Source organism: Strix aluco, chromosome 1 (genome assembly GCF_031877795.1).
Source record: "Strix aluco isolate bStrAlu1 chromosome 1, bStrAlu1.hap1, whole genome shotgun sequence".
Classification (NCBI taxonomy): domain Eukaryota; kingdom Metazoa; phylum Chordata; class Aves; order Strigiformes; family Strigidae; genus Strix; species Strix aluco.
This window is the reverse complement of record NC_133931.1, coordinates 61,356,853-61,370,329: the sequence shown is the minus strand read 5'-3', so window position 1 is coordinate 61,370,329 and position 13,477 is coordinate 61,356,853. Positions and strand designations below refer to the sequence as shown.

Genomic DNA, 13,477 nt, shown 5'->3' with positions numbered 1-13,477 from the left:
TATAAGAGTGCATAGATGTGTTTTGGAAAAGCCAAGAAGCATTTGTTCACAAATGTGCACTTACCACTTCCAAATTACATATCCTCCTCCCCCCCTTCATTGCTACAGTCTATGTGGTTTATGTGAAAATCTACTTGTGTAGTATTTATTTAGATTTTTGTTTTACTTAACATGTCATTCTTAATTGCCAGCACTGTAATCTTAAGTGATCGATAAAAGGTAAATACCAAGGAGGTGAATATTTTCAAAGTATGGAACACCTGTACTTCATTAAGTAATAAGAAACATATTTTTCTATACTTACAAAAACAAATCTCTTTTAATTTTGAAATTACTAATTTAATTCTCGGACTACTTCTACAAAAATCAAAATATTTATTTTTCCACACATTCTCAGATTTCACGTAACAGCAAGGAAAACATGAATAGCTGGAAAACATTTTGTATAAATTTTTTTTGTAAATGTTCAGAAATAGCATTTTATAAACTTCATTTTGATGTTTACATTTCATGCTCTGTAATAGCAAAGATATTTACTATACTTATACAATGAAGTCAAAATATACAGTAAAATTTATGTAAAAGAAGTAGTAAAATATACCCCAAAACAGTAGCATCGTTGAGAGATACTACTGGTGGCAAAATTAGTAGGTGAATTTCTTGATTTGCCTTCATCATATAGAACCTGTCCTCTCTTCAGCATCTCAGCTTCTTGGCTTTTCATAAATTGTAACTTCTTCCCTCCCTGTCATAAGCTCTTGATGTATGCTGCATTATCAACTCTCCACCAAATCTGGCTCCAAATCTTTGTCCATCTCAGAATGCTCTTCCATCTTTTCCCATGCCTCTTTTTCTTGTTCCAAGCTCTCATTTTGCCTTCTTTTCTCTTTTTTTCCCCGTCTGTCTTCTTCTCTTTCCTTCCACTCTTACATCACCACTCTACACTTTTAGTCTGATCCTTCCTACGACCTTTCATGCCTGGCTGGGCAGTGCTGGTAAGTCTCCTTTGGCATGGTGTCACAGAATCACGTTCACTGTATAAAGATGTGCACAAAGAACTTTAATATTCTAAGTATTTTATTTACGCCTATGTGTATTGAAACTGACCTTGGTATTCTGTTTACAATGTTAATGAATCTTAGGAAATTATTTGAAAGAGATTATTTCTGTTAAAGCAAAATTCCACACATTCCAGTAAAAATAAGTCTACATTGTATAATTTAGACAGAGTTACAGGTAAGTCCTTTTCCCTGCCTTTCACACAGGGCAAGAAGAGTGGACAACCCACACAAACAGGCTGAAAATCTTGCAACAGCAGAAAAGCTCTGAAAACCAGCCTTCAGCAGGCCATGAGGCAAAACTTGTATCTCGTCTTTGTTGAACCTCCCCACCTATCAGGTTCAAAAAAAGAAATATCTGGGACAGTGGGATCAATAAGTCTTCCTACACAATATGGATTGGAAGGACACTTTGAAACATTGTATGTGAATTTGTCTGTTCAATTTCCAATGTTTCATTGATTGCTGATCTCCCTATAATTCCCATTTTTTCCTGCAGTACCTCCCAGGATTTCAACAGTATTCTCTGTGCTTTTTGCTTCTTATCCTTCTTTGTCTTTTATACCTCCTGCTCCGTTCATTTATGAAAGTCATCCCTTTTCTTCTATAATTATCCTTCTTATGTTAAACTCCAGTGAGTTTAGTAATCTATTAATAGTAATCTCTTAATCCCGTATTTTTTTCAAATGAAATGTTCATAGTAGAAATAATACAAACACAAAAAACCCCTTGAGATTTCTCTAGACCTCATCTATCATTATCCTATTTATTTCTTTTGCATATCACATGCTTTTCCCACGATACTTTGTTACTTGGCTTCAGTACAAGATCTTTTATATGCGTATTGCATTTTAGGCAGTAAAGCTGCACTATAAATTGTATAAATAAATATAGCAGTGTTGTGTATATGGGTGTGCATGTACTTAAATTTAGTTACAAAGAAGTGAATATACAGTGACTCCTTCAGTTTCAAAATAATACAGTTCAAGAATACTGTACAGCTTGCAGAAGACAACTTTAGCTTGCAAAATGCAAAAGTTAGAACACTCACATTCCATTATTTGTGAAGTTTATTTGTCAATAAACTTCAAAGCTGACAAATAGGACTTAAAGGATGTGCAAATAGCTTTATTCAAATCTATACGGAACTATATAAAATGTTCCTTTCACTTTAAAAGTTATTTAAAGCCAACTGTGAACTGGCTGAGTAAGAGAATTTTTAACAGTTACTTGGCTATTCCCATTTTCTCACGTATGGATTTTCCACTAAAGGATTGATGGGGTAAATTGTTTTCATTGTCTCAGTCTAGACAGCAGCTAGATTAGGATCAAAAGAGATGACAGCTCTCATTTGGTCAGGCATACAGACACCACTGTGCTAACTGTGGTATACAGAAAGTGAAATGCTGTGGAACAGAAATTCTCTGTATTCCGTGAATAATTCTCATAGTTTTTATCCAATCCAGATGTTACTAACTTATTAGTTCTCCTATTAACGGAGGCAGGGAGAGGAGGAAAAAAAAAAGTGAAATAGTCTTATCAAGATGTGTAATGCTGCATAATCTTTCAGTGAAGTGTGGGGAGGAAAAAGGTACATGTGTCTTAGGCCAGAGTCAGACACTTTTGAATTCTGGTGAGAGCTATGGCACCCACCCTCACATCTTGACCTATTTCTCAGCCGATAAACCTGTGATATGGTAGTTGGCTTTTCCAAAGAGCTGGGGGATCATTTGATGAATCCAACATGCTTATACCCACAAAGCATTAAGTGAAGGGAAGGTCTTCACCAGGCCAGGTATGGCCTAGTGAGGAAGGTAATGAATAGCCAGTTCGTTTGTATTGCTACAGGAGAACATGTATCTATGTATGTGTAGATACACGCATGTGTGCACACACACACACAGCCACCCAAAAGTGAGGCAACTGCAACGTTTGCTGCTTTTAGACCCTATCATTACAAGAGACTTGAACACTTAAATCAGAGGAACTGAACTGTCACTGGAAAGAATCCATCCTTCTCCAACAAACACCTCAAACATTGGCACGTACAGCTGAGGAAAGTAACTTCAGTATAGAGGTGAAAAGGATATGTAAGAACGTACACTGAAAGAGTCAAACCCAAAAGGAACAATCATAGAATCACAGAAAGGTTGAGGCTGGAAGGGACCTCTGGAGGTCACCTGGTCCAACCCTCTGCTCAAGCAGGAGCTCCTAAAGCTGGTTGTTCAGGACCACGTCCAGGCAGCTTTTGAGTATCTCTAAGGTGGGAGATTGGTGGGCAGTGCTCAGTCACCCTCACGGTGAAAAAGTGTTTCCTGACGTTCAGAGGGACCCTCCTGTTTCAGGTTGTGCCGGATGCCTTTTATTCTGTCACTGGGCACCACTGTAAAGAGCCTACCTCCTTCCTCTTTGTACCCTCCCTTCAGGTACTTACACACATTAATAAGATCTCCCTGAGCCTTCTCTTCTCCAGGATGAATAATCCCAGACCTGCCTTAACTGAACTTTTTGAAAAAGGTTTCTCAGTTGGATTACTTGCCCTTCCAGAACCTGCAGATCCGTACTGAGACAACCTACTTGGAGATAGGAATGACCATAACAGGTTTCAAAGAATGAGGAAAGCTAAAGATACAGACATTAAGCAGCAGGAAGCAAGCCCGTGCTTTTCGCAACCGTGCTGAGGGAGGGTTGCTGACATCGAAGTATCAGTAAGTCGTACAGGATGAGCTCTGCCCATGGAAGACAGCTGGCAACATGGCAGGTAGTGCGAGTTTTTCTGCTGAAACTCACTTTCCAAGGAACCAGAGCATTTATTTTACTGAATGAGAGAATCTGCCGGGTCCCAACTCTGGAAACCTCTGGGGAGATGACAACGTCCACCCACGCCTCTTCCCACCACCACCACCACCGCCCCCTTCACCCCCCCACACCTCCAAGGGCACCTTTCGGCTGCGCGGACAGCCGCCAGTCAGCGAGAGACACGCCACCCCCGGGCCGGGCCGGGCCGGGCCGAGTGGGCCGGGCCAGGGCCGCCATTACGCCCCCTCAGGCAGAACCGCCGCCGCCACCACCACCACCTCGGCTCTCCCGCGCGCCCCCCGCGCAGCTCCCGGCCCGCGGCGCCCGCCCCGCCCCGCCCCGCCCCGGCCTCCACGCCTGCGCAGTGGGGAAAGGTCGACGCCGCCACGCGCCTCTTCCCCTTCCGGCCGTGCCGGGGCTCCTGACAATATGGCCGCGGCGGACGGGCGGCGGCCGTGGCTCCTCTGGGCGGCAGGTAACTGGCGGGCAGCCGTTCCGGGCTGTGGCCGTGGCCTGGCGAGCGGGGCGGGGAAAAGCGGTGGGCCTCGGAGGCGGGAGAAGGGCTGAGGGGGGCGGCGGACAGCGCTGCGGCGAGCGGGAGGAAGGGAGGTGCGGGGCGGCGGGGAAGGCTGGGGCTGTGGGAAGGCGTTGGAGGCGTGAGGGGAAAGGGGGAAGGGCGCGCTGGCGGTGAGCCTGTCAGCTGGCGTGGGTGAGCACCCCCAGTTCGGTTTGGAGATCGCTCACGGTACGCTTTTCCTTATCTCGCAGTGGTTGCACATGTGGTGGCACCAGGTGCGGGTGTTGTGGAGGATCTAGATGAGTCGTAAGTACTGGGGTGTCTTGCCTTATTAAAATATTGTTTGTCTTTTTGTGAGGGGGATGACCCCAGACTGACAGCTTTGTGCAGAGTGTTGTTGTCAAGAAAGCTACGCTGGAAAAGTGAGTCTTTTTCTTAGCAGGAATGGCAGAAAGATTGTGGCCTGTGTTAAGTAGGTGCAATTAATGAAGCCGAGGAACACTTTAATTTTGCAGTTGCTTTAAAGATGTTATTACAGGTGCTGTTGCCAAAAACGTTCTTAGGCTTCCTTGTTCGTTCGTTCTTTCTTTCTTTCTTTCTTTTTGGTGGAGTAAATATATGGGTGGATTGATGCCTGCCCCAAATAAAAGCTGATTGCGTTTAACCAAATTCTCCATTAGTTTGCTGCATAGCTGCCACAGGGAGTTGGGAGAACGAGTATAAGTGCATTCATGCGTGGCCAGAAACGGAAAAGAGAAGGAAACCTGCAGGACCAGTTCATGGCTGCTTGAAGTGCCAGTTATATTCCAGTGTAAAAATGTGCTTTTGCCAGAGATTTAGCCCTGAGATTGTGGAGGTGGTGAAATGGGTAGTCCTGCCCTTAACTTGGTTGTGGAGTGTCATTGTTCGTGTACTGCCTTGCTTTAGCAGTTTGATGGCTATGTACTTGCAGTTCCCAATAAAAACTAACTTTCCGAATTATTTTTTTTTCAAATCAGCAGGTTGATCTGAAGTGCTACAAAGCAGCATGATTATTAAAATTGAAATAGAATTAAAATAGAAGGTATAGAACATATTAGCTAGTAGAGGAGGAGAAGGTGGCATTAGATGGCTGCTTTATGATAAATTGAAGCCAGTCAAAAGCAATGTCTTGATGAGGGTTCTATCCATGATAAATTGCATCATAGAGCTAAATAGTCAGAAAACCATTCATTTTTTTATCATGTTGCTTATTCAGCTAGAGGATAATCATAGGAACAAATGAGGTGCAGTGAAGTTATGGGGGAAGGAATGGGAACGTATGGAAGGGATACTGAAGAGAAATAGATCAGCATCTCTGACTGGTGCTTAAAGTGTTGATTTTCAGAGGACGTTTCAGAAATGTGCCTTATATTTTCAGGGACTGACAATAAAGAGGCTAAGTGAATAAAATAGCCTATATCTGTGCTCCCACATTGTGTTCCCATATCATTTTTCCACAGGTGTGAATTTAAATGTAATTGCTGTTTTGGAGTGAAGAAGCATAATTCTGTAGTTACGTAAATTCTTTGAAATAGCTGATAAAAGAAAATCCTATTTTGGAACACTTGGATTTTTCAACTCCAAAACTATACAGATGCATGTATTTGCAATTGGAAATAAAAATTCAATGGTGAGTTGTTCAGGACAGGTTGGGGTTTTTTTAGCTAATTGGCAAATGGTGAAAGAAGTCAGGAAAACAGTTCTTTCTAAAAGCATTGGGAGCAATGACTGGTGAATGTTTCAAGTTTTCCCTTTTATAGATACCTAAACATCATGGAGTTTTTGCTGTTGCTGAAAGCTCTGAGTTATATTTGAATTGTGGTAGTTGCAAAAAATACCTGCTGGCACAGGGTGCAGGTCCCTTTCCCCAGCTTACAGGGTGGTAGGGAAACAAGTAACAGAGAATTGCTAACAGAGGTGCAAATTACCCAGTATCACCCAACTGGGCTGTGGAAGGGATGCAAAATAAGAACTGTGGTTCTTACCCACTTATGCTGATCTTAACTGCTGGCTGCCTTAGATCAGTACTTATTTTGTGGCATTTGCTGACTTGTTCCTGCATGATAACAAAGCAGATAAATAACGTGACTAAAAAAGGAAATATTTTTCTGTCTGTGAGGATGCATTGGTGGCTCATCCCGGGATCAGAAGCATCGGAAACAGTGCACGGAGGTTGAGAAGGGAGACAGGGAGGAATAGAAACAGCAGCTGGGTTGGTTTAAGGCCCTTGGAATTGAGGTCTTGGTCTTCAGGTTTTGTTTCATGCTGGTTTCTTTTAACTGCTAATGATTAGCTGGGGTGCGTGGACTAAGTGGAGGTTGAGGCAACATTTGATCATGTAGTGCCAAGTGTTGAGAAGTTGTACATGTTTGGGACAAATAATTATGACTCAGGGATATGCAACATCTATGTTATCTTTCCACCAGTGTGATTGTGCTTCTGTCAGCTGACAGAAGATTGTGTAGGACAGTTAAAAAGAGACACTGAAATTTTATCCTCGAAAATGTATTTACAGGGCCCAGAAGCATCACCTTCACAAAATGCTTAAATACCCTTTTGTACAGAGATTTCTGTTTTTCTTCAAGAGTATGTTGAACTTTCTTAATGTTGTCTAATAATTTAATCATTATTACCAAAACTAGAACACATTTAGATAGTTGGTTTTTGCCACGCTTAAATTTTAGTTTCTGTGTAAGTTGATTAAATAGGTGCTTGTAAATGAGTAGTACAACTTGAAATTTATTATTGTAAAAACTACAGCATTTTTTTATAATATCTGAGGCCAAAGTTATTAAATTCCATTGGCATGTTCAGCCTCCAGACTTTTCCTTTCTTTCCTTATTTTCCTTGCTGTCTGCTAGTTTTGTAAGCTTTCGTCCTGCCTTTCTCAGTGCTTTAATGTTCTTTGCAATCTCCTGTAACATTGATACTGTGTCAGGGGGAGGAGAACAATTAATTGTAAATTCCTCTTTTACAAACCAAGGGTGGTACTCTAAATTGCAGCACAGCAGGATCTGCTTTCTGCCTCTTGCATCATAACCAATTATTCGACGTTGTTATTGGAAGTTGGAGCTTCATTAGAGTTCTCAAGAGATTCTAGGTTCTAACTAGTTCTTTCATTAGTTCTATAGCACTTAGGGTGGTGAAGTAAATTTTTAGTGAGGTGGTCAATGAAGCAATTTTGTGACTTAAAAATGCTGCTTTCCAGTAGCAGTTTTATGTTAGTCACTGCAAATAACTTTTTTGTTGTACAAGTATTGCAACCTTGGTATGCTATCAGTAAAACAAAAAAGGCTTGAATTTGCCAGTGAAATGCTTCAATTCTAAGTTTCAAACACTCAGTGCTGTAATTAGATTTCTGAATTATTTCTTTCAAACGGTAGGCCAGCATCAGCATTAGTATTTTTTCAAAACCATTATGGACCATCACAAATCTATCCAACTTTAAATAAAATGTAGTAAATATTCTCTGATTCTGTTTACTGCCTGTGAGCCATTTATAGGCATGCTGCATATTGGGAATTGATGAGTTGAGCTATAACTTCTATTAATTGGATCTTAACATAGAGTGTAGATCACACACTGCGTAGTTATATATATATATTCATCTTTCGCTATAATAGTGTTATAGTAAGTATGTTGTGTAACGTATTTTATAGTGTGTGACATTAGTCCCCCAGTTCTAGTCACTTTTACAAAGCCCATCTTTTAAAAAAATTAACCTTACATTAAAATTATGGCTTATTTAATTCTCAACACAGAAATAGTTAAGCAGTGCGATTATTTCTATGATCTTGTAATGACAATAGTTCAGTGAAATGTGTAAGCAACGTTTCAAGAAGTACCAAGGAACTTTGATTTATCATGTTCTGTTTTTGTTTTAGGGTTTTTAGCATTTAGTGACAGATTTACAGTTTATAAAGCTAGTCAGTTCATTAAGATGTTATTTGTTTAGCATTAAGAGTATTCAGTCGTACCTGTGTATCTTTTTTTTGTCAGTAACTTGAAGATACTTATTCCAGTAAGTTGGTTTCTTGTGTGCACCTTTGATAAAAACATAACCTGACACACCTATAGTAGAATGTTGAAGAAGGTTAAACTAAAATTGATTTGCATGTTAGTATTAAAGATAATTTAGTTAATCTTAGCTTTACGGAATGTAGAATAACAGTGTAAACCAATGCTCTAAGGGTCTGTATTGATACATAAAATTTCAACTTTTCTAAACTGTCAACAACAATATTTGATATAACTAGAGTGGCTGCAAAATACTACTTCCCTTTAGATTACATGTCCTAATCAAATATCTTTTGTGTGTTTTCTGCTTTCTTACCGTTCTTCTGTTTTGTTTTTGTTTTTTTGTCTTGGCAAATAGTGAGAGAAACCTAATTGGTACAACTGTGTATGTAGTATCATGTCTAGGGGCAATCTTAATACTGGAAAATAACTATTTCTTCCTTCCCTCCAACCCCAAAGAAAGAAGTGAAACAGAATTCTTGTATCTATAGTTTTATACCCACTTAATTGTAGACTGCCTGTTTCACACATCACTTCCTATGTTTATTTTCAGATACATCGTATATTGATTTTGTTTTTTCTCCTCCTAGGTTTAAAGAAAACCGTAAAGATGATATTTGGCTCGTAGATGTGAGTATATGAGAAAAATAGGAAGACTTGCTAGTGGAAATCAAAACATGAAATGTACAATGATAAACTCTGTAGTAAGGCTGCTTCATTGTTTGGAAAATTGTTTGTACATGGTGCAGAAAAATTGCATGACAGTAATTCTTCTGACAGGATGATAAGCAATCTGTCTGTGCTGTTCAGGGTGAACCAGGAATTAGACCGAGTACTACATGCAGACAGGCTTCATCCTGTATTTTACAGTCCTTAAAGAAGGAAAGCAGATTACCTAACACAGTCAGGAGGTGATCACCTCTGTTCAGAATTTTTACAGTTCCATTTTCTAGTTATACAAGCTGATTTGTTTTCTAGACATTTAGCACTACAGCATCAAATATATGAGAGACTTCTTTTACCTTTCTAACATATTTGGAAAGATTCAGTGCTCCTTATTTCAGAGGCAAGGAATTATTAAAAAGATTGAGCTTGTTTGGGAGTGAGATAAAATTCTTTTTAGCTCACCCAAATATGAACTGTAATTCCCAAATTGTATAATTCAGATTCGTGATTTTTGAGTGGGGAAAACTATATATCCTGATTCAGAATTGATCAGTAATGTCTAGGAAAACAAAATCCAACTTTGTCAAGTTGTGACCTGATCTTGTTATATGAAAACATTGATATCTTCCCTAATAATTTCACTGAGGTGTTGCAGCAAGACATAGGCAGAAAGATGAGACAAAGTCTTTCAGTTCTAGGCTGTGAGAAAACCAGATCAATTTTTCAGTGTGCTTGTATAAAAGTAGTTGCTGAACAACTGAAATCTAGAGGGCAGGTTGGGGAAGTATACTTATATGTGTGTGTGTGTATATACCCACACACGTATATATTGCCCTTCCTTTTAAAGAATAGTGTTCCTCTATTGGCAAATAAATTCATATTCCTGGATAGATTGATTACATGATCTTTTAACTTTCAAAAAAAGAGGAAAATATTCCAAGAGAGATTTTAAAAAAAGGAAAGTTACCACACAGTCTATTTTTAAATAAGAAATTGTATAATAGTAGAGCAATTCAATGTATTCTTTTCAAACTTGTGCTTTCATGTTAAAAGTAGCACTAATTCATAAAAGTTCTGTTTGTCACTTCAGGTTTGTAATTAACTTGCAATTTTATTAAGACTTAGACCACCATGACTGGAAAATAAGCGTTCTTAATATATTTGAGGGTTAACATAGAATCTCTTAATTATTTCTCTTTATTAACTTCTCTCTCTTTTTTTTTTTTTTTTTTTTTTTAAATCAAATGTATTTGCTTCTCAGTTTTATGCACCTTGGTGTGGCCACTGCAAGAAACTGGAACCTGTGTGGAATGAAGTGGGTATAGAAATGAAAAACATGGGCTCTCCAGTAAAAGTTGGGAAGATGGATGCAACTTCCTTTTCTAGTAAGTATGGTTTGGTTAGAGGTAATTTCATGATAGCCTCTGTTTTGAAACTGTTCTTAATTTTTTTCATTAAGTCATTCTTATGTTCTGTATCATAGCAAATGTATGCAAATGGTTGTTGGAGAACAATTTCCTGACCTTCTTCTTTCTAAAAGTGGCAACATGCTGTGGTATGCGGTTTTTATCACACTTGTTTCTGCTTGTGTAGGGAATTCTTCCTGACAAACAGAAGGTAAAAGCTTTTCAAAGATCTGCTTTTGATATGCTGCTTAGAGTACCGTTATACAAGCATCTTTATGTGGTGCATCTCTTGACAGCATCCAATTTCAGGTTCCTTGTATTACTGTTGGACAAGTGCTTGTGTTCTTGCTGTTGTTCTTTTCAGGCGGTAATCGGTCCTTAACATGTTACACCAAAAGCCACCTGAAATCACTGAAGTCATTACATCAGTATTGAGCCAATTTCTTCCATGTTTCTCTGTAAATGTCTTCTTGAAGAATCAATTTCAGCTATTTTAAGGCTTTCTTTTTTTTGATGTCTTTCATATGTACTGACGTTTTCAAAGAAAACTCAAAACTTCAGGTATTCAGAGAAGTGATTTGAGTAGACATGAAAGGATTGTTGCATGCTTAACAGTATTTTCTGAGTTTTAGCGTGCTTGTCTATTGTCATTTCACTTAAGTCTATGTTGAACCAGGAGGATATTTAAGAGAGAAGGCATAGGGAGCAGTGGGGCCCAAGTCAAATCTGTGTGTAGTAGAACTCTGTTAATACATGTGATGTTTTCAGTTAATACCCGTTAAACCTGATTATTGAAGATTGTTATATTTGCATAAAATATTATGCAGAATACTTTTTCCAGTGATACTACAATTTTTCTGTGCTTACTTATAGCAGAGTTTGGTCTTTTGAGATCAAAACAATCTTGTCTCAAACACCAATTTATTGTATGTAGCTTTTTCTGTAAAACCACATAAGTTTGACCTCATGTTTCATCTTAAAGATACTTATTTGCTAAAGAAAAATAAGTCTGGAGTATTAAAAGTTTCAAGATCATGCAACCAGGTAACTTCAAAATTGGGAATGTTTTTCTTCTCAGATTGTTACCAGTTTTATAAAGAATAGAATCCGGTAAAACTTTTGAAATAGTTTCATGCTTTTATTTTGAAAGAGGAAGCTTTCAGCGTCTGGATATGAAAAGCTCAGTCAACTCTGCTTAATGTCTTCCCAATCTAAAGATTCTCTGAAATCCAAGTAACTCAATCTTGAGAACATCAGAAGGAAATGCAGCTGGGCACTTGTGTAACTGGGAAGGAGTATGAATGGTTGGCTCAGCATACTTTGTGTTTCTAATAAAAATATGAAGTAGTGTGAAAAATCTGAACTATGGGTAGCTTGTCATCAGGGAGTTGAGATTGCAGCTGAACACATTAAGCATCCCGTAAGTGATGCCTCAGATAGCTGTGTGGAATGAGGATACAGCAGTTATATCAACAGAACAGGCACCTGGTGTGGTATGGGTTGAATTTTCATAGGGGTTAGCCTCAGAAGTCTGCCTCTGTATGTGATCAGAGTAGAAATGGCACACCCGGGGCTAGGATAATTGCTGCTGTTTGCCTGTACTGCATTCTTCGTATCAACAAGTGAAGGTGACGATGTAAGTAAGTCACTTCCATAACATTGAGAGAATTTTAGTAACTCCATGGCTGGGATGTTTAAAAAATTATATTTAAAAAGTCTATTTTGTAGTTCTCCTGACTGTGCTCAGGAGCTGTACAAGGAGAAATTAACTGCCTGTCAGCAGCTCTTGTAATTGAATGTTCTAATACACATTTTAATGCATTCTAGTTCTATGTATTACAGCTGTGAGGGAAAAGGATCAGAATCAAATTGATCCTGTAATGCGTATTTCTTATATCGGTCTCCTTTGACTAAGATGTTGGTAGGTGTGCTGCCAGTTTTATTTGTAGTTCTGTGCAATTAGGGTTTTGATCCAGGCAAACAACCTTAGGGTCACAATTTCTAAATATTATTCAGAGCGCTGTACACAACTCCTCCCACATCTGCTGCTCTGGCATGTGGTTGGTAACTGCAGAACGCTTGTGTTAAAAAGATTGAGACTTGGTGCATTTTGAGTACAGGGGTGTTTTTTCAGTAGGGTATTGCACAAGCATTGTCAGAATTTTAGACTGACTTTAGCCTTTTTTGAAGACTACTTAGTTCAACTTTTGGAAATGCTGAATTGACTGGAAAGTGTAGTTTAAGCTGGCAGTTGCTATGTTCACAACTGGAAGGGTGGTTGCAAATTGTACTCCTCTAATTGATGGAGCAAGATACAAGGTTTTAAACAAACGTGAGGTGGGGGAGAAAGTTTTGCAATTGTCTTACTTTTTACCACATTAGTAAGCAGCAGGTAAGTAACTGATTGATGATGAAATGTCTGTTTCTGGTGAAGTTGATGACTGTAGACATTTACCTCAGCAGAATATGCATTAAAAAACTACTACAGTATGACACTGCACTTCTGTTGTTACCCGTTACTGTAGCATGAATAGTTAATTGTCTTTTATATTTCTCTTAAGCATTAGTATTTACAGCTCTACATCCGTGATGCTTAATTCTTGCCTCTGATGTTTTCAGCCAATTGTATGTGCATATTAAATATACACTACCTTTTGGTGAAAACTGACCAAGCATGTCTGTCTAGAGGATTCTCATGCCTTTTGACTTGTAGCATATGAATTGAGAGTCTATGCTGGGACCCTGCAGTACTTCTGAAAGAGGTCCAGAATTTAATGATGTAGCTTCATAACAGCAGCTTCTTGAAAGCAAGTAAAATAATTCAAACTGAACTAAGTGGTAGGTTTTTCATTTACTTATGTGACTGGAATAGTAAACTATGTTTAAAGGTTAAGGTAGGAGAGCAAGAAAGTCTTGGTTCACTTTGGCATTAACACATTTCTTTCAGGTATCGCATCTGAATTTGGAGTGCGAGGTTATCCAACAATTAAGCT

The 13,477-nt window shown here is 38.9% G+C and overlaps 1 protein-coding gene and 1 long non-coding RNA gene across 4 annotated transcripts in view; one reads left to right on the top strand and one right to left on the bottom strand.

Annotated features, from left to right (window-relative positions):
• Positions 1 to 300: 300 nt before the first annotated feature.
• Positions 301 to 4,099, bottom strand: LOC141922836 (uncharacterized). The gene is made up of 2 exons (XR_012623112.1): positions 4,001 to 4,099; positions 301 to 1,034 (listed from the first exon to the last, which is right to left on the bottom strand). It is a non-coding gene; the product is annotated as an uncharacterized LOC141922836 (long non-coding RNA).
• A 138-nt stretch (positions 4,100 to 4,237) lies between these two features.
• The window catches only part of TMX3 (thioredoxin related transmembrane protein 3), a 30,419-nt gene continuing 21,179 nt past the window's right edge, over positions 4,238 to 13,477 (top strand). For all 3 annotated transcript variants that reach the window (XM_074822770.1, XM_074822787.1, XM_074822777.1), the window contains exons 1-5: positions 4,238 to 4,332; positions 4,626 to 4,680; positions 9,003 to 9,042; positions 10,340 to 10,463; positions 13,432 to 13,477. In XM_074822770.1, coding sequence (XP_074678871.1) covers positions 4,287 to 4,332; positions 4,626 to 4,680; positions 9,003 to 9,042; positions 10,340 to 10,463; positions 13,432 to 13,477 — 311 coding nt within the window. In that variant the 5' untranslated portion in view covers positions 4,238 to 4,286. The remainder of the gene's footprint in view (positions 4,333 to 4,625; positions 4,681 to 9,002; positions 9,043 to 10,339; positions 10,464 to 13,431) is intronic.